This window comes from Triplophysa rosa, linkage group LG8 (genome assembly GCF_024868665.1).
Source record: "Triplophysa rosa linkage group LG8, Trosa_1v2, whole genome shotgun sequence".
Lineage (NCBI taxonomy): Eukaryota > Metazoa > Chordata > Actinopteri > Cypriniformes > Nemacheilidae > Triplophysa > Triplophysa rosa.
In genome coordinates this window covers 7,170,064-7,194,983 of record NC_079897.1, presented here as the reverse complement: position 1 = coordinate 7,194,983, position 24,920 = coordinate 7,170,064, and the positions used below count along the sequence as shown (strand labels likewise).

Sequence of the window (24,920 nt, the reverse complement as noted above, 5' to 3'; positions counted from 1 at the left end):
AAGCACATTGTGTTGTTTCAATAAGTAGACTAATCATCCCTTAATTGATTGCCATAATGCATGCTTGAAAAGCATTTGCATTTTAATAGCACAAAACAAGTTGGGGTTGTAGATTTTACTGGTTTACATTTGAAGCAGGGTGATGAGAAATCTAAAGAAAAGGTTTTCTGTTGACCCTAACATTCTTGGGTTGATCCCCATCATTGGGGTAACCCCAGAGTTTTATGGTTAATGCACTTGTGTTTTATAAATGTTACTGGCAATATGATCACACAAGATTTTAACAAGCTACAACTGCCATCTAAGTTGGTTCAGAATATGCACCTTTATAACCACACTAATGTTAATGTTGGGTAAGTGTTTAACCTTTCCATTTTTCAAACTGGAGCACAGCATGCTTCCACAGAAACCCACAACTGAGAAGATAATGTGAAATGTGTTTGTGTTTGTCTCCCTGTATACACATTTCTTTATGTGTGCATGTGTGAACGCTTTTTGTGTTTGCACTATAAAGTGAGGATATGCAGCAAACCTGTCTGCTTGTGTGTGTGCGCGTGTGTGTGTGTGTGTGTGTGAGAGAGAGAGAGAGAGAGAGAGAGAAAGAAAGAAAGCCAGCCAGAGCGAGAGAGATCACAGGGTGACATAATGGGGACTGGTGGAGGTTTCCTAGGGCTTATTCTCACTATGCAGTATTTAGAAACCTTCCTTCTGGGCAAAGTATGAAAGTCAAATATTTATCCTCTTCCCAGAATCTGTAATGCATATCGTCATTGTTGTTGTTGCTCTCCTCCTCCTGCCCCACATTTCTCCTCTTTTTTGTGAAAGCAGGTGATGATACAGCTGAGGAAGACTCGATATTAAATTAATCACACATATTCAGGTTTTCGTCTCTTACCGCAAAGCAAGCATGAGGGAGACACTTTGAATCACAAGCAGTCAATAGTAATATCCGGAATACACTTATGGCGTTTATTCAGTCTCTAAACTCGTGCGCAATACAGTTCCACCAGCGAAAACACACCCTCGCGAGAGCGCATTTATGCTCCACGAGCGCGCAGAACAGTATCCGTGCGCGGAAAAGAATCCTTACGAGAGCGCATTTATGCTCCACGTGCAAAAACGCAGTCAGCGAGCAGAGGCTTTGACGAGCGCGCGCACAATTATCTCTATGCTCTTGCTACTGCTCAATGTTTGCTCGCTCGTCGAGTTGCCCTTTGAGAGTTTGGAGGCAGGACAATGGCAGATGTCTCCGCTCATTTGATAAGTCACTTTTAACATGCAGTCACCTACAGACTACGACCTGTCTTACCTAATGATTAGTGTTTTACCTCGCCTTCGCTATGTGTGCTACACTGTAACCCAATTTTAAAAACTGTAAAAAGTATCGTGTTATGCCAAATGATGACGTTTCTGTACAACAGGTAAGATACAGGTCGGAGACTGCAGGTGAGTGCATGTGACCAATCAAAGGAGCGGAGAAATCTGCCATTGTCTTGCCCCCAAAGTAAAAAAGTTACCTCGACGAGCAAGCGAGTGTGTTGAGCAGTTGCGAGAGCATAGAGAGAATTGCGCGCACTCGTCACAGCCCTTGGTCGCGGACAGCTTTTTTGCACGCGAAGCAGAAATACGCTCTTGCTTTACATCAATGAGAGGTGGTGTACAGATGTAACCGTGTTAAAGAAGATGTGCTGTTCAGATCTAGAAACACTCTTCATTAACTGCAAGCCGTTCTACTCGCCCCGGGAGTTCTGTTCGTTCATTCTCGTGAGTGTTTACATTCCTCCGCAAGCACACGTGAGCACAGCTTTACACAAACTCGCTGATCAGATCACAGACACAGAACAACAACACCCAGACTCTGTTTTAATTAGTCTCGGGGACTTTAATAAAGCAAAGCTCTCCCGCGGATTGCCAAAATACAGACAGCACATCACATGTCCCACCAGAGACAGTAATATATTGGATCACTGTTACACAGCAATAAAGGGTGGATATCACTCTGCTCCACGAGCAGCTTTAGGACTCTCTGATCACTGTTTGGTTCATCTTATCCCGTCCTACAGGCAGAAACTTAAATCTGCAAAACCTGTATTAAGAACTGTTAAAAGATGGACTATTGAAACAGAGCAGGATTTACAAGCCTGTTTCTCTTTCACTGATTGGACTGTTTTTGAAGCTGTTGCCACCGATCTGGAAGAGCTGACAGAAACTGTAACTTCATATATCAGTTTCTGTGAGGATATGTGCATCCCTACCAAGTCTTATCTAACTTACAACAACGACAAACCGTGGTTCACGGCAAAACTCAGACAGCTCCGTCAGGCCAAAGAAGATGCTTACAGGAAAGGGGACAAAGTCTTGTATAAACAGGCCAAATTCACACTGGAAAAGGAGATCAGAGGGGCAAAGAAGAATTATTCTGACAACTTAAGGAACAAATTCTCTTCCAGTGTTCCTGCTTCAGTGTGGAGAGGTCTGAAAGATATCACCAGTTACAAGACACCATCCCCCAGCACTTTAGAGAACCAACAACTAGCTGACGAACACCCCACACCCGCCCTGAACACCTCTCCACACAACCATTCACACCTTCAGCATCCCCCCTCTCTCCCACACCTGCAATTCAGATCACTGAAGAAGATGTGCGCCAGGTCTGCAGAAAGAACAAAAGAAGGAAAGCACCAGGCCCAGACGGTGTGTCACCAGCCTGCCTAAAAATATGTGCTGACCAGCTGGCCCCCATCTTCACACAGATCTTCAACAGATCACTGGAGCTGTGCGAAGTCCCCTCATGCTTCAAACGCTCCACCATCATCCCAGTCCCAAAGAAACCCAAAATTACTGGACTTAATGACTACAGACCTGTGGCTCTAACGTCTGTGGCCATGAAATCATTTGAAAGACTGGTTTTGGCCTATCTGAAGGACATCACTGGTCCCTTACTGGACCCCCTGCAGTTTGCCTACAGAGCAAACAGGTCTGTGGATGATGCTGTCAACATGGGACTGCACTTCATCCTTCAGCATCTGGACAGACCAGGGACCTATGCGAGGATCCTGTTTGTGGACTTCAGCTCCGCTTTTAACACCATCATCACGGACACCCTTCAGAATAAACTGGCACAGCTCTCCGCCCCACCCCTGTCTGTCAGTGGATCAACAGCTTCTTGACAGACAGGCAGCAGTTAGTAAAGCTTGGTAAATTCAAATCCAACACCTGCACCATCAGCACTGGAGCTCCTCAGGGCTTTGTTCTCTCCCCACTGCTCTTCTCCCTTTACACGAATGATTGCACATCTAAAGACCCCTCTGTCAAGCTCCTGAAGTTTGCAGACGACACCACACTGATTGGCCTCATTCAGGACGGTGACGAGTCTGCTTACAGACAGGTGGTCAAGGAGCTGGCTGTCTGGTGCAGTCTTAACAACCTGGAGCTTAACATGCTTAAAACTGTTGAGATGATCGTGGACTTCAGGAGAAAGCCCCCTGTTCTCCCCAAACTCACCATCATGAACAGCACTGTGACTGCGGTGGAGTCATTCAGATTCCTGGGCACCACAATTTCTCAGGATCTGAAGTGGGACACTCACATTGACTCTATTCTTAAAAAGGCCCAGCAGAGGCTGTACTTCCTTTGCCAGCTGAGGAAGTTCAACCTGCCACAGGAGTTGCTGAAACAGTTATACTCTGCCATCATCGAACCCATCCTCTGCACTTCTATAACTGTCTGGTTCAGCTCAGCTACCAAATCTGATCTCAGAAGACTACGGAGGGTAGTCCGGACTGCTGAGCGTATCATTGGTACAACCATCCCCACTCTCCAAGAACTGTACTCATCCAGAATGAGCAAAAGGGCTGGTAAAATCACTCTGGACCCCTCACACCCAGCACACTCCCTTTTTGAACTGTTACCGTCTGGTCGACGCTACAGAGCAGTGAGCACCAGAACGACCAGACACAGGAACAGTTTCTTCCCTCAGGCAATCCATTTTATGAACACTTGACATTAAACGCGAAACACACAACTCTATTTTACATAATTTATTCACCAAATTTGCACATATCAGACCTGTACATACATAATTGTCTATATTGTATATTGTGTTTTTGCTGTTTTGTACATTGCCTATTTCTATATTATTGTATATTATTTTTTTTTTTATCATCTGTGTTCTGTCCTGTTGCTGTCTTTCTGTTGCACTGTGGAGCTTCTGTCACTATAACAAATTCCTCGTATGTGGAAACATACTTGGCCAATAAAGCTCATTCTATTCTATTCTATTCAAAGATTATTTTCGCAAAGAACTGTTCTGCGCGCTTGCATCACGTGCGCGAGTTTAGGGACTGAACCATTACACTTCTCAAGTTTATCTGTTTGTGAATGTGGTAGATTGTAAAACAATATTATATCAAAGGCAAGCTCGTTTTAAAATGGCTTATTTCACCAAAGAAATAGATTTTGCGGTTGTTTTTGTTTTAAAGATTTATAGTTTGCAACCCGTTTTACTCCCATTATAATTTGATGCTTTCCGTAATCTATGTTAAGCAGGACGTTTAACTCGAAAAAAAAGTTTGCTTGAGGACATGGGTGTTACAAAGATTACATGCGATGTAAAAACTTTATTTAACTTTATAAAGTTTGTTCTGGTTGAAAGACAAAAACAAAATTTATTCAAGTGTGCTATTCGACTTTAAAGAATATGAATAATATAAATTAATAATTATTAATCATGTATAAATTATTCTTTGTTTTATTTTTGTCCATTTCTCAGAAATATTCTTTATGCACTTCTCAGAAGACATAGTTGTAAACTAGTTGTGTACTTTAATTAGTGATGCATAACTATTGTTATTCGAACATACATACTACTTATAATTATTCTTGTTCCGCCAAAAGTTTGGCATGCTACTTGTCCCGCAGCTTCTGATGTAGACCCATGAATGAATACATCACATCGACGGGCCTATTCGGGAATTGTGTGCTATGACTTTTATAAGCGATCGGGTGGGGGTGCGATAGGGGGGCGAAAAACCACCCGAAAAATCCCATTGACTTAACATTGCACCCAACTTTGAGGGATCGTAGCTCCGAGCGAGGATATCGTAGAAACATGAAAATAATACACGATTTGAAGGGGTTATCAGGCTCTATAAGAACTTCACTCACAATGGGGTGTAAGTTGCACCCCTGGGGTGTGAGAGCCTCCCAAAATTTCCATATACTTATAATGGTGCCCATAGACTCCCATTCAAAACCTATACCTATATATTCACGCGTTATTTTTTCACTTTGGACCCATGAATGACTACATCAAATCGAGCGGCCCATTGAGGAATGGTGTGATGACTTTTGGAAGCGATCGGGTGGAGGGGGTGCGATGGGGGGCGAATAAAAACCCGAAAAATCCCATTGACTTAACATTGCGCCCAACTTTGAAGGGTCGTAGCTCCGAGTGAGGATATCGTAGAAACATGAAAATAATACGCGATTTGAAGTGGCTATCAGGTTCTGTAAGAACATCACTCACAATGGGGTGTAAGTTGTACCCCTGGGGTGTAAGAGCCTCCCATAATTTCCCAATCACAGGAAGCATGCCCATATAAGGCGTAAAACGTCCCGTGTTGAATATCTTAGCAGTACAACCACTTAGAGACAAGGGGGTGGGCTCATTTTACTCAGGCTACCAATCAGTGTGACATGATCATTATGAAGTTATTAAGCCACGCCCATAGCAACCATTTACAGCAACCTAGCAACCGATCCCATAGACTCCCATTATAAAAGGTTCAGGTGGATATCTTTGCAACACAGTGTCATAGAGACAAGGGGGTGGGCTCGTTTTACTCAGGCAACCAATCAGTGTCCCAGGATCATCATGAAGCTTCGAAGCCACACCCATAGCAACAAAACATGTCAGCCTAGCAACCATTTAGCAATACCTACTGTATATCTCTGCATCGGAACATCGTAGAGACACGGGGGGTGGTTCGATTCACTCATAGGTTAGAGTATTATCAATTGCAGATGCCAAGCTACGCCCATAGCAACCAAACAGGTTAGCCTAGCAACCATTTAGCAACGCCTATATCTCTGCATCAGAACATCATAGAGAAACGGGGGTTGGTTTATTTCACTCATAGGTTAGATTATTATCAAGTGCAGATGCCAAGCCACGCCCATAGCAACCAAACATATTAGCCTAGCGACAGTTTAGCAATATGTATATCTCTGCATCAGAACATCGTAGAGACATAGGGTTTGGTTAAATTCATTCATGGCTTAATGTGTTATCACCCTAGTGCCCAGTTCCACGGTTTGCCACAAAGCATCACTGACATTTTCTCCAGAAAATGTACCTATCTAGTTTTACTATACTGTTACACTTAAAGTGTGCTTAATAAGTCCCATTTAATTTAATTTAGTCCCATGTAGTATTAAAATAGCACAGTTATATGTATGCAGTACTATTACATTTACATTTATGCATTTGGCAGACGCTTTTATCCAAAGCGACGTACATTGCATTATACTATACATTTGTTTCTAAGTATGTGCAATCCCCTGGGATTGAACCCACAACCTTAGCATTGCTAGCACCATGCTCTAACCACTGAGTTACAGAAAAGCCTATTATTTACTACATAAGTATATGTAACAAAGTTCAATGTAGGGAAGGAAGGAGGCGGGAACCGGCGAACATTTAAACAATAAACTTTAATCAAAAATAAACAAACAATAACACGGAAGTAAAAGGCCGGCAGCCACCTCACGGTCGACTGCCGGCCACACAAACATAAATAAAACTTAACATTTCCGGGCCCGGTCCTCTCTCGTCGGCAGTCCCGTCGCCCGTCCTCTTATGCTCCCTAGCTCCCCGTGAGGCATGCGGGACCGGTGCGCGTACAGCTGATACTCATTATCACTCACGCCACCGGCCCCGCCTTCCTGCCCCACGGCTCTCGTCCCGCCTTCCTCGCTACAGTATAATTAAACTTTGCTTAGCTATAATTAATAAAGAAAGTCAGGCAGAAATCTCAAGTCCAATCACTGAAAATCACTATCTCGCCTCTTTTTAAAAGGGCATTTGATTTGTATAGTTCATGTCCATAGCACAAAAAGGTTAAATCCGTATCACTTAACTATCGCTTTTATTGTTTTGTTTAACATAGGTAATATTTTGTTAGTATAAAAAACTCTAATTTTTACTCTGCTCATTGTCTTTGTACACTACAGTATTTGCTGTTGTTGTATTTTTGGGGGGGCAAAATGCTTAATGCTCCCTCGTTTGTAAGCTTTGTATAAATGCGTCTGCTAAATGAATAAATGAGAATGTAAAGAGATGTGTGCAATACCAAACAGCACTAATGAACCTTTGGCCTTGCCGCAGTGAAAAGCTCAAGCATGTGAAAGCAAGGGATGTGTTCTCCTCACAGGATGAATAATGCTTCCACCGGCCTGGGCAAGTGCTTATCAGATCCCCTTCATTTCCAGGTGGAATATGTTTCACTTAAGATGATTTAACAGACTGCTGTGTGGGGCTGGTGAGATAATTAACTCGGAGTCTAAGAGGGAAAGAAACAGCAGAGGAGCAAAATGGGATAGAGTAAAAGCCAAATACAAAAATACAAATGCATGGTGCTGTATTGCGTCTGTGAAAAGACGCCATGTTTAGTGCTGGCATAGTGCAGGACGTTATAGATATCTCTTAAGACAAAAATCTAGTGAGACTATGCTGAACAAGCATTCAGTCTTTTAAATCTATGGTAGCACATTGATTATCAATGCATCCTTGTGTAGCATCCTTATTGGATTGTATATCAGGTCCTCAACACAACCTCAGCCCGTGTTCTTGTTTAAATGTCACTGTCGGCCGGTCTGTCATGGCAGTTATCGTCTGCGTGATCAGGGTGCAGGATGAATTCCTGAAAAAAGGCTGTTATTGTTCTTTCCCGAGGCATCAATGTTTCCTCAGTCTTGGTTTATCTATTCACTTTGACCTTGCTGAAAATTTTCCCTCTGCGGTGCAGATGACCGGAGATAACAGAAGGTCAGTATAATTGGATCAAACTGACAGCTAACGGACGACCGACGCTTCCTGTAGCAGCAGGTTAAGATGCGCTTCACTCAGACGGGGCTGCACGACATCCTTCTTTGCTGGCACGCTCCAGTCAGAGAAAACCGTACTCAAGCATGTTAGACTTGCCTTTAATAAAAGGCTTTGCAGTACACGCTTGTGTGAACCTTCACAAATACTGTTAGTGTAAGAGGTCTGGGGCAGCAGTGGAGTCTTTGCAAGGTCTTCATTTAAACACAAAACCAGTCATAAGTAGCACAGGAACATTTTTGGTAATTCAGTTGTATGGGTCAAAATGATTGATTTTTCATTTATGTCAAAAATCATTAGGGTATTAAGTAAAGATCATGTTCCATGAAGATATTTTGAAAATTTCCTACCGCAAATATGTAAAGATTTTAGTTTTTGTGAGTGGATGGTGTGACGAGGGAGGCGTGACGAGAGCCGTGGGAGGAAGAAGCGAGGCCAGGACGCGATTGATAATGAGTGTCAGCTGGGCGTCATTCCGGCCTCGTATCTCTCACGGAGGAGATCGTAAGCATAAAAGGACGAACGGCAGGAGAATACAGCGAGAGAGGACCGGGCCCAGACATTAGTTAAGTTTCGTTTATGTTCGTGTTGCCGCACCGGCAGTCGTCCGCGAGGGGCTGCCGGCTTGTTACTTTTGTGTTTATGTTTGTGTGGCCAGCAGTCGTCCGTGAGGGGCTGCCGGCCTGTTTTATTGCTGTTTATTGTTTATTTATTTTGAATTAAAAATGTTTGATTGTTCGCCGGTTCCCGCCTCCTTCCTTCCCGTTTTATTGAGCTTTGCTACAGATGGCCTCTGATTAACTTTAAAATGTCAAAGGCAATTTTCTCAATATTTTGATTTTTTTGCATCCTCAGATTCCAGAGTTTTAAAGGGGTCAAATGACACGGCTAAAACGAATATTATCCTTTGTTTTAGATGTTATGCAAGGTGTATAGACGATTTAAGGTTCAAAAACGCTGTATTTTTCACATACCGTTCATGTTTGTATCTCCTCTTTGCCCCGCCTCTCTGAAATGCTTGGATTTTTATAAAAGCTCATCGCTCTGAAATGCGAGGTGTGCTATGATTGGCCAGTTAACCAGTGTGTAGTATACTGCAACCGTGTGATGGAAAAGTAATGCCTCTTACATCATGTTCCCAAGCAATTGTACTGACAGGTGATAAAATGTCATCGGTACTTTCCTTATTAATTCGAGCCCGAATCTGATCCGGAAAATGAAGATGATCAAGCCGATACATCAACTTTGCCAGCGTGACTTGAGCAGGATGTAAAGGATTGGTAAGGTTTTTTAAAAAAATGTTAAAAACTATAGCTAACTGTTATACCTTTTATATATGACGTTATAAAGATTTGCCGTTAGTGATCAATCAGTGTTACACCATGTCTCGTCGCGACTCAACAAAGACAATAAACCCCATTATAAATACGACATTTGTTGCCTCTAGTTGGAACATAATTACTGATTATTAGGACTTATGTTGTCTTTTTTCACGTTGCGCGCATGTCTGCATTTGCAGATCACACAAAGAAACAAAATGCGCTACAAACAAACGACAAACTCAACTCGCGATAGTCCGTAACATAGTCTTTTACAATGAAAATATACTTAAAGGCTGCGAATCTGAAGCGCCAGACTGTCCTTGCGAAGTTGTAATGGTAACGGCCTTGATCTCTCCCAGGTTCATGAAGCAATCATCTGTGAAATCCGCTGCACACATTTGAATATTCGGATTGTACTGTTCTGGAACAGTATTGTAAATAAAATGTAACCATTCATTTTTAGTTGTCTCATCTTTTGGAAGGGCAAGCGAATAGGCTTTCTTTTCGCAACGAAACATACAGCGTCTCCACGACATGGCTGCGGCGGCGACGATACAATGATATTTACAGGTACGCCCACCTTACTTGCGTATACATTTGGGCAGTCTTAGTCAAGTCATACCACGAAATGACGTAGATTCCTGGGCGTGTGGTCACACGAGGCATTTCAGGCATGTCTGGGTGAGCTTTTAGATAGAATGCATCTTTTGTTCCGACACTTTAATTTTTGCAATTTTACGTGTCTAATACATGCATGGGCAACTTATAACATACCAAAGACACAGAAAAACACGTATTCGCGCCATATGACCCCTTTAAACTGTTGAATCTCCGCAAGATATTTCCCAATCCTGACTACCCATGCATCAATAGAAAGCTTAATTATTCCGCTTTCAGATGGTGTAAAAATCTCAATTCCCCAAAATTGACCCTTAAGACTGGTTGTCCAGGGTCACAAATTACCTTAGTCTTCCTTCACAAATAAACAAACAAGCAAATACACCTTTCTTTTTCACTATTCAGTGAGCTGTCTTGCTATCTACCGCCTTAATAGGCAGCTACCGTGTAAGGCAGTGTTCTAACTGAAAAGCAACCTCGTAAATCACACTGCACAAATATTCGATTTCAATAGATTTTATTTGAACAATATAACTGTATAACACAAATGAAAACCCTGCATAACATAAATTGGAACCTTTACAAGTCAGAATATCAAGAGCTAATAATCCATATCTGACTTTAAAGGTAACCTAGCATTATTATTTCACTATTTCACTTTCTGGGACTGTCCACACTTCATACGTACATGAACTTGATGTCAACTTGTGGCGACAAAATATTTTGACACAAGCCATTTGAAATAGTGTTTTGTTGCAGCTTTCAAATGTGGCAAAATGGATAAAGGGACAGTGATACTTATTTTCAGCTAGGTGGAATTATGTGAGTGAGGACAGGTTCATCAAGCTATGCCAACAATGCTTTTGACAACAAAAGTCTGAATACAGCATTACAATTTGGCCCAAATTTGATATTTGAAAATAGATTGTGTTTACTGTTTTGTATTACATTGATGCACAAGCTGTGCCATTTACGGATCAACTATGACTGCTTCAGAATCTTGCTCATGAACTGTGCTGAATGTGTAAGTGTAGTATTAGCCTCTGAAAGTCAATCATTTCTGTTCTCATTTTAGCCATCTAAGGAAGCTGAGACAAATAATCTCTTTGGTACATGATTGCTCAAGTTCTGAAAAGCCTGAAGATGCCTTTTTTTAGCCCACCACTTCAGCACAAACAGAATTGGGTCACAATGCTTAATTGTCACCCAATCAACCTTTACTAATGTATTGTCATTTATATTTAGCAGGAGAAATGGGAAATCTCAAAGCGGAAGCGAGACAGCAAAGAATGATGCATTAGTGTGTGAAGATGATGGAACGGACTTATATATTCAGCATTAAGCATCTAGATTAATTAATTCTTATTAATGTAGGTGTTACTCGTATGAATTGATAATAGTACCATTGCCTTTGATATAAATTTATTGACGTATTTGGGAGTACCTAGAATCAGGGATGTGTGGAGGGAACTTAAACTGCTTTAACTTACACGCAACTATCATACAGCGGTTAATGAATTATTTGTCAAACATTTAAACCATTTAAGAAGATTGAAGGTGATGATCTAAATGATGATTATGCTAATATGTATCTGTCTTGTGTCTCTGTAGGTTGACCTGCCCTTCCTTCATTTCTTTCTTCTCTCCTGCAAATTCTTGAAAGATTTCAAAATGTCTCTGTGTGTGTTTTGTGTTGATTACCACAGGTTTAGTCCCTACGAATGGTATAATCCCCACCCGTGCAACCCAGACTCGGACGTGGTGGAAAACAATTTCACCCTGCTAAATAGTTTCTGGTTCGGAGTTGGAGCTCTCATGCAGCAAGGTAGACGCCTCTGCCTGCCCCTCTTAGCACACGTCCCACTCTTTTGCTGGGGGTCCCAACTTGCTCTTGTCAGGCCCACTATTATGCATGGGTGCCTCTGTGCATGTAGACTTAGATGCAAATGAGTTGCTGGCTGATGGTATGAATGGGATTGTAAGCGTCTTGAGAGTGTTTATCTGTCAATGTTGGGTAGATGATCAAGGGTTTGTTACATTAGTTATGCATGCTAAACTTCAAACTTCCCCATAACCACTATTCTATTTAATCTTAAGGGTTCCAAGCAGGTAAGTCCAATTTCTGTGCTATAGTCTAAAAGAAGCAAACCAAAGAAACTTGGTCTTATGTCATAGTGTCATTCATGATTTCTAACCCTAACCCTACTCAAACCTGATGCCACATCTTCTCATCTGCGGCATGTAGGTGGCTAAGACTAATTAACGTAATGGTTTAAAAGAATTGGTGGACAAGTCACATGCAACTTGCATGCCGTTGCGTTGCATCAGTGTAGTCTAATATTAAGTTGTTGGGTATACCAGCATTTTGTTTGCACAGTGGCATGGGTAATGCTTCATGTTGCACTGCATCTAAAAAATGGAATGAAGCACAGCTGGGATTGGGTTGCCGTGTAATGTTAGTAGATAAAGTCTTTTCTTTGGGCAGTGAACAACTGAGAATTGAAAACTAGTTGTTTGCAATGTAGACAGCAAGGACACATGTTTCCATACCAATGTTTAGTTGTTGTCCAGTGGTGACATGATTGTAGGGCACGGGTGCTCAGTTTTGCTCCTGGTGATCTGCCTTCCTGAAGAGTTTGCTTTCAACGCACCTGCTTGTAATTTTGATTGAAATGGCATTTGAAGTCAACTAGTTTTGCTGGTCAGTGTAAATTTTAAGTAGGAGGTAAATACGTTCCGAGTTATCCTTTCAAAAACCAAACCATGGTTACTGTAGTAAAACTATAGTTTTGCCTATAATCAATGCACCAAAAGCCATGGTACTACACCTTTACTGTACCACAAAACAAACATGGTTCATTTTCATCTGAAATGCACCAGAAGACTGGTTCAGGTGTGGTGTATTAGGGTTATAGTTATACTTTGCCGGAAGATGGATTTCTAGTAGTAGGTTTGAGCATCCCTGTGGTAGGGTGTTTACTATTATTTGTTCAGGCTTCTCTTCAAGTGTATAAGAGAAGATGTGGCACTAGGCTGAGGGAACGGGGTTTGTGTTTGATGAGTGTCTGTATGATGAGCAAGTATCACTACAATGTAGAGAGGCTCCCATGCCTACGGCTTGTCAGCCCCCAGAAAACTGTGGGATGGCGTGTTTGGACATGACGTTACCTTGGGTACATGACACTCAGCCCCAACCAGGTTATAACATAAAACTGACCATCATACGAGCAGAGCCAAATGGTCTCACAGGTCCAGTGGAGTGAGACATGACAGCTTTAAATTATCTTCCTTTTTCTTTTACGTTTTTTTTTTTTTGTTCTTTGGGGGGTAGTTGTGAGGTCCAATGTACATTTTTAATTCATGACACAAATAAAGTATTTTAACATAGATAGAAATGACACACTGAACTGCTGTGTAAAAGAAAAAAGTTCAGAATCTCTTTTTCCGCTTCCTGTCTGTAGCAAGATTTATAAATCCAAACTCTGGGTTTGAATGCTGGGTCACTAGAGCATTACAAACCTGTTGAGGCCAGATTGAAACTCATGTTTGTAGTTCAATTATTATTCCTGTAATGACTAATCTTTTACACAGTCCATTGTTTTTTTGGCATGGATGTGCTAGATCCAACCTTACAACTGGCTTGGAAAGAGATGCAGGTTATTTCCCTGCATTATTCCCCCTTATTTCCCCCTATTGGTTATTTCCTCTGCATAACTAGCATATCTTGATTAAGAAAAAGAAAGACTTAAGTTGTGAAATTAAAATCTTTATGTTAGCCTATTTCTCACCACAAGCTGCATGACAATATAGAGAAGTTCCCTTCATAAAACTGAGAGTGTTAATTTATATTTGAGATTAAGGTTTATAATTTATATTGACCCATTGTTCTTTATTGACTTCATTTGAGTGGTCAGTTTACCTAGTTTTGCTTTTCCAGCCAGTGCCAATAGTATCAATAGGCAAAGCTTTGCCCTGTGACAAATCTTTACTGTATGTCAGTACTAGGTCAGGCCTGTGCATCTGGTGCTGGTCCTCACATTGAGACCACTGCTCTGTCCTGAACTCTGCCTCTACTCCTCTCCACTAGGATCTGAGCTCATGCCCAAAGCTCTTTCCACCAGGATAGTAGGAGGCATCTGGTGGTTTTTTACCTTAATCATCATCTCCTCCTATACGGCCAACCTAGCTGCCTTCCTCACCGTGGAGAGAATGGAATCTCCAATTGACTCAGCAGATGACCTGGCCAAACAGACCAAGATCGAGTATGGTGTGGTGGAAGATGGTTCCACGATGACATTCTTTAAGGTAAGATCGGTCTGTCATACCACTTGTACCTGCCAAATGAATAATATCATACTTATATGATTGCTTTGCTAACAGAAACATGATTGCTTTGCTAACAGAATCATTGAAAAGTTCAGAGACCTATATTCAAAAGATGCATTTTTTCATTATTATTGTATGTTGATGCAGAGACCTTTAAATTCAAAAGGGCTTGTTTCTGTGACCCAGTACTTATCACACGTGCTCTGAAATATTAGGAATGTGGAAATTGTGTACTTGAAACGTTTTTTTTTTTTTTTTTAAGTCTTAAGCTAATGTAAACGTATCACTATTTCATGTTTTAAATTCCGGCTTGACTCAGTTTACTCACTTGTTACTTCAATAGGCCAGGCATAACATCTCAGCTATTCATTCGGGGTCCTAAAGTATGCAACACAAAGCAAGGGTTGAAGATTTTATGCTGTAACATGTAATTGAGGACATGTTTCAGGGCTTTTATCATCAGGGTCTGCTAAATGTGAAAAAGGTTAAAGGTGTTTTATGAACACTGGTATAGTGCCTGTGTGAGATCTGCTTTGCATTTCTTTATGTTCACAGTGTGAACCATTCTCCATTGAGATCAGATCACAGAAATTTGGGTGCCCCTCTGTTTTTTATTACTGTATTATACTTACATTTTTTGGTATTTCAAAACAATCTTCATTTGATTTCAAGGGGTTATGTTTTGGTGGTTCTTCTATGCCACTACATTTAGTCATTTAGCAGACGCTTTTATCCAAAGCTTTTATCCACTAATTTATATATTTTTCTTAATTCAATTGGCTATAATGTATACGTGTATCTATAAATATAATTGTTCACTATGTCACATTATCAAAGTATAAAAAGCTGTGAACAGTGTAAGTTATTAAAATATTCACATACAAATGTGGATCTAATGCACAGTAGGCATTTTTCTGTTAAAAGCAACTGAGACTAAGGTACAGACAGACTTTTGGTTTCAGGAAAAAAAATCTTGGTCTTGACAACCCCTATAATCCATGCGAGATTTCCGAAAGGAAAAGCAGGCTGAACACATATGCTCTTTTAGCAGGTTTTGATGTATTGAGTGATCGAGAGGCAGCGTGAGTGATTGACAGCTTGATAAACTGCTTTTATTGATTCTGCATAATATACTGTGGAGACACAGTCAGAAAACTCGATAATAGCAAGAACACCACTGCGGAAAAAGGAAGGTTACTTATAGGTTCTTTAATTATATTAATAGTTTAGCTGACAACCATATCTTCCATTTAATAGAGGGTATGCATTGACGTCACTTTCCCAAGTGAACACGCCGGGACATGCACCGGGACACGCTCCCTTGAGTGGTAAAACACTCAGCAACATGGCTGCTTTGGTGAAATTACAAGCAGCTGGACTCGACAGTGATCTGGACTACCTCACGATTTACAAAGGAATCAGGTGTTCTTGGACACTCAAATGTTGCACGCAATTGCGTTTCCTGATATTTTAACCATTCGTTTTGCCGAATGTTTTACCACTCGCGGGTGCGTTCCGGTGTGTTCACATGGGAAAGTGACGACACGTGCATACCTTCTATAGCCATTTATACTGAAATGTTTTGGAGGAAGGGTATAGTTTTGTTGCACCTTCACAAAGTTTTTTTTATGAAACCATAAAAAGAGATATTTTGCATCAAAACATGTTTTGATGTGGCCGTTCTTTTTATTGTTTTTGCAGGCACTGATACTGTGTATTCCCTGAATCATTTCTAATTAAGTCCTTTTATTAGCTAATGAAATCAAATGGAATGGGGTGGCCTGGCTATGCTATTATATCAAGCCACCTGTACGAAGTTCTGCTGGATGGATCTGAGATATAAAATGGTGCTTTCAAATGCGGTGTTCTCTAGATTCAGAAGCTATGCTCGTACCATTTTAGGGTTTTATTGTTGAAAAAGTGATTTCAATAATATATGTTAGGGTTTATTGGTATAGCCCTTGGCGGGTTGACTCGATGAGGCACCGGGGGTTTGAGCTGAATGACTGCACTAATGGGGGCATACAATTTTACTGCTTTTATCACCGTGTTATGCACTTTGAAGTGCTCAATATAGTGCAGTCACCTATACTGCAATAAAAATGACTCCTATTTGGGTGGTGTGTGGATTTTTACTCGTTGTACTCATTTTACATGTGCATTTTAAAGCCAGATTCACATGTGGGCAGTGAATACTGATTTTGGTGACTGGGACTCTTCTGAGATGCAACAATATTGTGCAGCTTACTTTTCCAATGTGAACGCTGTGACCTTTTAATATGATTGAAGAAATGAAAATGTTATAGTACCCCTTGTGAAAACAACATGTAAAATGAATCTTGCATAGCTGGAAACATTTGCCTTCGGCTATTTTTTAATGTACACATTATGGATAAAAGTATTGGGACACGCCCTTCCAATGAACAGGTTTGACTACTTTAGTCATTTCTGTGAACACAAATCTTAATGCTACAGCATATAATGATATTGTGGAGAATTTTGCGCTTCTGATTGTATAGCAACAGTTTGAGCAGGGCCCTTTTCTATTCCAACATGACAATGCCCTGTGCAGTGCACAAAGCAAGATTTAAAGGTGAAGTGAACTAGGACCACAATTTTAACCCGAGCTATTGTTATAAAAGAGGGAATCGTATTCAAGCGAACATCCTGTAAGTGTCAGACCTGAAAACGCCCTTGTTACTGAAATAACAACTGTTATTGACACAAGGCTCTGCGAACGGCAGGTCCTGGAATGCACCTATCTATGATAGGTTGAACACCGCCTCCACAGAAGAATATCAACGCCTACTTTTCGAGCCCTGCCCAATGGTTCGCGCATGACAGTACCGTAGGCGAACCGTAGGAACGGGCGATGACGAGGGAGAATTGAGACATGAGAGTAAACGTCCTGATAGATGCCAGGATGCGCTTTTGCATGAGCATCCTGAACGGCAGCTTGAGTAGGTGCCTTTTCAGGGTACGCAGATCTAGCGACCCCTGCTCTTTTGGGGATGATGAAGTACGGGCTGTAAAAACCGTTGAACATCTCGGCTAGAGGGACGAGCACGATCGCTTCCGGGGTGGCGACCTCGGCCCGAAGCACGGGGCATCCTTGCCTCTGACTGAGGTTGAGAGGATGCCTCGAAAATTGGGCGGGCGTCTGGTGAGTTGGATCGCTTAGCCGAGACGGATCATATCCCGTAGCCACCGTGACGGTTTGGGAAGCTCTTGTCGGGCTCCCATGGACCGAGACAGGGGGGCTAGGGGTACGATCTGCTTCATCGACCTCCCGGGGGTGGTTCGATGGCTGGCAGTGCGGATCCCTCGCCGTGGGGGGGACCCCCGGAGAGGAGATCTGCTCTGCAGTTTTACCTGCCTGGCGATGATGTAGCACAACGCACCATCGAATGAGAGTGTTTAGGCTGATGATTATCCTCGACGTTGGGTCTTGCTGCAACATTGAGTTGCCGAACACCGTCGTGTAGAGGGTGAGAGCGGCTGTGATAATACCCAGACGACGATGTGGCAGAACGCACCATTGATTGAGAGTGCTTAGGCTGCTGATTATCCTCGACATTGGGTCTCGCCGTGACGCAACATCGAGTCGCCGAACACCGTCGTGTAGAGGGTGAGAGCGGCTGTGATAAACGCCCAGAGAGGGAGAAAACTTTTAGAAGTGGGCTGTTGGGATGGGGCAGGAACCGTCCCGGATCGACCACCAGCAATGGAATGGCTGGGGTCGGGCCCGAAGGTATTCTCGATCTCCCTGGGGTCTTCCCATGAGGGCAGCTTTGGCTTTCGCTGTGGCTGCTGACAGGGTGGTGGTCTCCTCTTCGATGTCTCGAAGAGGACCAGGGCTGCTGGGAAGCAGACGGTGCACGGGATCTCGGCGGCCAGAGGGCGGTCGAGTCACGGCTGGGGAGGACATACTTGATATCCTCTGTCTGCTCTCTAACTGTTGAGCTCGACAGTATCACCAAACAGCCCCCCCCCCTTGCAAGATGGGTGCATCGAGAAAGCGGACTTTCTCTGCGTTACTCACCTGTGCAAGGTACAGCCAGAGGTGTCTCTCCTGGACCACAAGTGTGGACATTGCCCGACCCAGGGCCCGTGTGATCACCTTGGTCGCCCGTAGAGCGAGGTCGGTGATGGCGCGGAGTTACTGCATAAGCGCTGGGTCGGTCTTACCCTCGTGGAGCTCTCTCCGTGCATTGGCCTGCAGGAAGGCCATAGCGTGGAGACAGGGGACAGCGTGGCCCACAGCAGAGTAAGCTCTCGACACCTCAGATGCCGAAAAGCCTATGTGCTTTGGACGGGAGTCTAGGTCGAGCCCCTGGGGGACATCGACGTATCTCTCTAGCTGCCCCACCATCGAGGGAAGAAAGGGTGATGGAACTAGTTGACGTGTACGCGCCGAAGGGGGCGTTCCAGGTCGTACTAGGTTCCTCATGCACTTCCAGGGGAACACGGCACTGGGGGCGAGTGCGGCTAGGAGCCGCTCTCAAGCCCGATGTACCATGTATCCAGCCGCGAGCGTTGGGAGAGGCAGTGCGGTGCACCGCAACCCAATGCCGGCGGCGCGGGAAAGCATGGCTGACATTTTGACGTCCGCTTCTTCCTGATCTCATGGAACGGCAAGCAGACGAGGTGGTGGCTGAGTCCCGTGGGAACACAGCCACCCGTGACGCAACGTCTGAATCGTCAACCGCCCGCAGTGCGGGCAGGACGTATCCACAACATCTGCCCCAGCGTACTGGAAGCAGACATCGTGTCCGTCCCCCTCCTCGATGAGTGTGTTGCACCCACGAGAACAGTGGAACATGCCACGCTGGAGAAATTTGCTCTTTTAGAGAAAAATCTCGAACACTTCTGGAAACGCTGAGACGCCCAGGGGAAGTTGCTGTAGGAAGGGACAGTCCGCTGCACCACGTCGTAGAGCCGGCAGTCTTGTAGTTGCTACTTGAAGTGAAGTGTGTTGATCATGGTGTTCTCATGCCCACACTTCAGGACCTGTACGATTCCAGAGTGAAAAACAGGGCAAGAAAAATCATCATTGACTCCACACACCCAGCACACAAACTCTTTGATCTGCTGCCCTCTGGCCGGCGCTTTAGAGCACCAAACACCAGGACTTCCAGACACAGAAGCAGCTTCTTCCCCCAGGCAATCTCCCTCCTAAACAGATAACTGCTCCTTAAGAGCAATATTCCACTTCCACTACTCCTATAGTGTGCACTATAGTGCCTTATTATATCTACATCTTATGTATACATGTATATAACACTACCTCCACTTACTAAATTATCCATTTGCACAAGTGTACATACAATCTGTTAATATGTTTATTCTACTATATACTACCCTGTACAATGTCTCTTATATGTTATTATCCCCCATTTTCTGTAAAATAGTCTTTATTTTATATATGCACAATTTAGAATGTTTTAGACTGTAAATCGTATTATATTGTATTGTCATTGTGTTGAATGTCTGTACTAGAAGCTTCCAACACCAAAGAAAATTCCTTGTGTGTGCAAGCACACTTGGCAATAAAGCTCTTCTGATTCTGATTCTGATTCTGATGAGCGAAGGCTCCGAAGAACAAAAGGTGAATGAATGCAGAACGCCGTCTCCCTTTTATACCCGGATATCCGGGGGTGGAGTCCGGCATGCACATTTCATTAGCCAATTTTCATTGGCCTTTTCTAAGAAGTCGGAAGCGATTGGTTCTCAGGGACGAACCTCATCTGTCGGTTCGACACAACGTCGAGAGACCGACAGAAAGGGAACTATAACATTTGAGACCCGCAATCACTGTGATCTTCTGCCTGGTTCGCGGGACTTAAATGCTGACAAATATCAATAAACACCATACAACTATAAGCTATACAAACTATACGCAAAGCCTTGCCATCACATCCGGGAAATAAGTCCGTAAATTTGAGTAAAATCACGTTACGTAACATTACGTGTCTAATCAAATTCACAGAAGGCTCCAACTAAGTCACCTAGGCAAGCTGCTATCCAATCACAGCAGTGGGGGTTTACTTCCAAGTCTTCTATGCGGCCTGCCCTTAAAAACTGAGAGTTTCTCCAGCCGGCCTCAAAACCAGGGTAGAAAATAGCCTATTACTTATTGATTTTGATGTTTTCGAATGTAAAAACCACGCGAATGTCATAAGTAGACATCAGACAATAGTATAAAACAATAAAAACAGCCAGTTCACTTCACCTTTAAAATAAATGATTGATTCAGTCCAGTGTGGAAGTACTTGGCTGGTCTACATAAAGCAGGCCACCATCTGGAAGCCAAAAGTTCGCTGTACCGAACATATTACCCCAAGGCTGACACATTAAATTGTAGAATATTTTAAAGCAAGTGGAGAACACAGCCGAGTGTTTGGCCTGATAAAGTCCTTCTCTGGAGGTTTGCTTTCTTTTGTTCTTCTCTGCTGTGAGGCATCTTAAAGGGGTGGTGCAACGGTGTGTCATGCATTCTGACTTCTTTACAATGTTAAATGTCTTGGTAACGGATGTAACCTCAGTTCCCTGATGGAGGGAACGAGACATTGTGTCGAGCTGACAGATGGGGTTCGCTCTTGAGAACCTATCAACTTCTGACTAGTTTAGAAAAGGCCAATGAAATTGGCGAATGGAATTTGCATGCCAGACTCCAACCCCGGATATCCAGGTATAAAAGGGAGACGGCGTGCTGCATTCATTCACCTTTTGGTCTGAGGAGCCTGAGAGCATCCCTCGACCGCTGCGGCGGGCGGCCATCGTTGTGGCAAGAAGGACACAACGTCTCGTTCCCTCCATCAGGGAACTGAGGTTACATCCGTAACCAAGACGTTCCCTTTCTGTCGGTCTCTCGACGTTGTGTCGAGCCGACAGATGACGTTCCTATAGAAAACGCCACGGCACTGTGCCGCGTCACAATCTCTAACGGAGCGACGCTGACTGGCCTGGACGAGTCAGACGTGAGCGCTAGCACTAAATTGTAACCGTCCAGTAGAGAGGTAGGGGGTCTCAGAGCTTTTGAACAAAAGGTGGGAAGCCCCTGCCACCGGCCATCACGGGCGGAGGCCTTGTTTCTCTAACAGCGAGAAGCCACCCGGCACCGTAAGAGCCACTGGGTAAGCATTATTCACCCCTGGGGGAAAAACGCTACAGAGACCACTACCTACCGTGGGGAGGAATTAGTGGAGACACCAACATGGTATCGCCATCAGGGGAGAACTCATGGGAAAATATGCGGACTGAAGGAGTTAACCGCAAGGTGGAAGACCACCTAGGGAGGTCATGGGTTGCCGAGGTGGGAACCACTCATGAGAATGCATCAGACGGAACCACCCAGTGGGGGGGTTTCCACGTCTGGAGCACTAGGTCCGGTTAGAGCTATGTGGTAGTTAACTCAACTGTTACCTGGCCTAAGGGGGCTGGGCTGAGCAGAGCAGCCCTGCCCCCTTAGGCCAGGTAACAGTTGAGTTAGGAAGGTGCTTAGTGATGGATGGAATGCCTATTCTTCACCCAGTGGGGGGAAGAAGGGAGGCGGAATTAGTGCACTGACCCACCTAGAGGGAAGGGGGAAGGCGCTTTCGCAGGCGTACACCCTACCGGTCGCCGTTTCTTACCTGTTGCCCTGCAAGACACGGGCTGACACCGGTTCCACGCGGAGGTTGTAAAACCTGGCGAAGGTGTTGGACGTAGCCCAACCCGCAGCTTTGCAGATGTCTGCCAGAGAGGCGCCCTGATCCAGTGCCCACGAAGAGGCTACACCCCGGGTGGAGTGTGCCCTCACTGCTAATGGACAGGGGTGATCTTGAGATCGATATGCCGTTGCGACAGCGTCCACGATCCAGTGCGCAAGTCTCTGTTTGGAGACAGCCCTCCCCTTTTTCTGACCTCCGAAACAGACAAAGAGCTGCTCAGCGCTTCTGATGCTCTGCGTGCGGTCCGAGTAGAGGCGCAGCGCGCGTACTGGACACAACACGGATGGGGTTGGGTCTTCCTCCCCAGTGGGGAGTGCCTTCAAGTTCACCACCTGGTCCCGGAAGGGAGTGCTGGGAACCTTGGGCACGTAGCCAGGCTGTGGTCTCAGGATCACGTGAGAGTCTTCAGGCCCGAATTCTAGGCAACCTGTGGACACAAAGAAGGCTTGTAGGTCCCCTACCCTCTTGATGGAGGCGAGTGCCACCAGGAGGGCCGTCTTCATCGTAAGGATGGAAGGACAGCACGTTCCCGATTGAGCATCTCTGTGGGTCTTCTCCTCGAGAAGAACACCAAGACTAGAAGAGGCGCCACTTATAGGTGTACAACCGCCTAGTGGCAGGGGCCCTAGCCTGGGTGATGGTCTCCACCACTGCCAGGGGTAGGCCACTCAGGATCTCCTCGTCCCGTCCAGGAGCCAGACATGGAGGTTCCAGAGGTCTGGCCTGGGATGCTATAACGTGCCCTTCCCCTGCGAAAGAAGGTCCTTCGTCAGGGGAATCGGCCAGGGGGGAGTTGTCATCAAGAGTATTAGCTCCGAGAACCAAGTCCGGTTGGGCCAATAGGGCGCAACTAGTAACAATTGATGCTCCTCTTCCCTGACTTTGCACAAGACCTGTGCAATGAGGTTCACTGGGGGGAAGGTGTACTTCCGCTTGTCCCGCGGCCAGCTGTGCGCTACGGCATCCATGCCGACAGGTCCAGCGGTCAGGGAGTACCAAAGCGGGCAATGGGTGGAGTCCGGGGAGGCAAGCAGGTCCACTTGCGCCTGGCCGAACCGCTCCCATATGATCCGGACTGCGCGGGGGTGGAGTCGCCACTCTTCGCGAGGCGTCGACTGACGAGAGAGTGCATCGGCTGTCTGGTTCAGGTCGCCCGGTATATGTGTGGCGCGCAGGGAGCTGATCACCTGCTGACTCCACAGGAGGAGGCGTCGGGCTGCAGCCTCTTCAGTGCAAGTAGCACAGCCAACAACTCTAGGCAGTTTATATGCCAACGCAGGCGGGGGCCCATCCACCACCCCGACACTGCGTGCCCATTGCACACTGCACCCCATCCCTGCAGGGAGGCATCCGTCATCACCACGAAGTGCCTTGAGACCTGCCCTAGGGGGACCCCAGTCCGCAAAAAGGTCATTGAAGACCACGGGGTTGGGGTGCGTCGGCAGAGAGGCGTGATAACGATACGCCTGCTGCCGGTGTGCCACGCTCTCCAGGGAACCCGACTCTGTAGCCAGTGTTGGAGCAGTCGCATGTGCATCAACCCGAGGGGTACCATTCCCGCCGAGAACGCCATGTGCCCCAGGAGCCTCTGAAATTGTTTCCGGGGGACCGCTGGCTGAATATTGAAGATATTCAGGCAGTTCAGCACTGACTGTGCACGGTCAGCAGTTAACTGTGCTGTCATGGAGACAGAGTTGAGTTCCATACGGAGAAAGAGGATGCTCTGCACGGGGGAGAGCTTGCTCTTTTCCCGGTTGACCTGTGGCCCCAAACGATCTAGATGCCGGAGCACCAGGTCCCTGTGTGTACGCAACAGATCTCGCGAGTGTGCCAAGATGAGCCAGTCATCGATATAGGTCAGTACGCACACATCTCTTTCCCTGAGGGGAAGGAGGGCGGCTTCAACGATCTTTGTAAAGACACGTAGAGACGGGGACAGACCGAAGGGGAAGACCTTGTACTGATATGCCCGCCCCTCGAAAGCGAACCGTAGGAACGGCCGATGCCGAGGGAGGATCGAGACATGAAAGTACGCGTCCTTCAGGTCGATTGCCATGAACCAATCCTGACATCTGACAGACGTCAGGATGCGCCTCTGAGTGATCATCCTGAATGGCAGCTTGTGTAGGTGCTTGTTCAGGGCACGAAGATCTAGGATGGGGCGCAACCCACCGGCTTTCTTGGGGACAATGAAGTACGGGCTGCAAAACCCGCTGGACATCTCGGCTGAAGGGACGGGCTCGATTGCTCCCTTCGCCAGAAGGGTGTTGACCTCGGCCCGAAGCACGGCCGCATCCCTGCCTCTGAATGAGGTTTGATGCCCCGAAACTTGGGCGGGCATCTGGCGAACTGGGTCGAGTAGCCGAGACGGATCATCTTCCCTAGCCACCTTGACGGCCTGGGAAGCCGTAGCCAGGCTCCCAGGAACCGAGACAGGAGGACTAGGGGTTCGATCTGCTTCATCGTCCCCCCGGGGGTGGTTCGATGGCTAGCAGTATGGATCCCTCATTGTTGGGAAGCCCCCGGGGAGGAGATCGACTCTGCTGACTTACCTGCCTGGCGATGATGCAGTGCTTAGGGCTGCTGATTATCCTCGACATTGGGTCTTGCTATGACGCAACGTCGAGTTGCCGAACACCGTCATGTAGAGGGTGATAGCGGCTGTGATAAACACCCAGAGAGAGAGGAAATGGCGCGGAGTTCCTGCATAAGCGCTGGGTCGGTCTTGCCCTCGTGGAGGTCTCTCAACGCCTTGGCCTGCCTGCAGGATGGCCATAGCGTGGAGAGAAGAGGCAGCTTGGCCCGCAGCAATGTAAGCTCTCGACACCAGGGATGATG

General features: G+C 45.3%; 1 protein-coding gene across 1 annotated transcript in view; it reads left to right on the top strand.

The window, feature by feature from the left end:
• grik2 (glutamate receptor, ionotropic, kainate 2) overlaps window positions 1–24,920 on the top strand; it is a 232,182-nt gene that overhangs the window by 171,460 nt on the left and 35,802 nt on the right. The window contains exons 12-13 of the mRNA XM_057340538.1: window positions 11,751–11,869; window positions 14,132–14,349. Of these exons, the coding sequence (XP_057196521.1) occupies window positions 11,751–11,869; window positions 14,132–14,349 (337 nt within the window). The remainder of the gene's footprint in view (window positions 1–11,750; window positions 11,870–14,131; window positions 14,350–24,920) is intronic.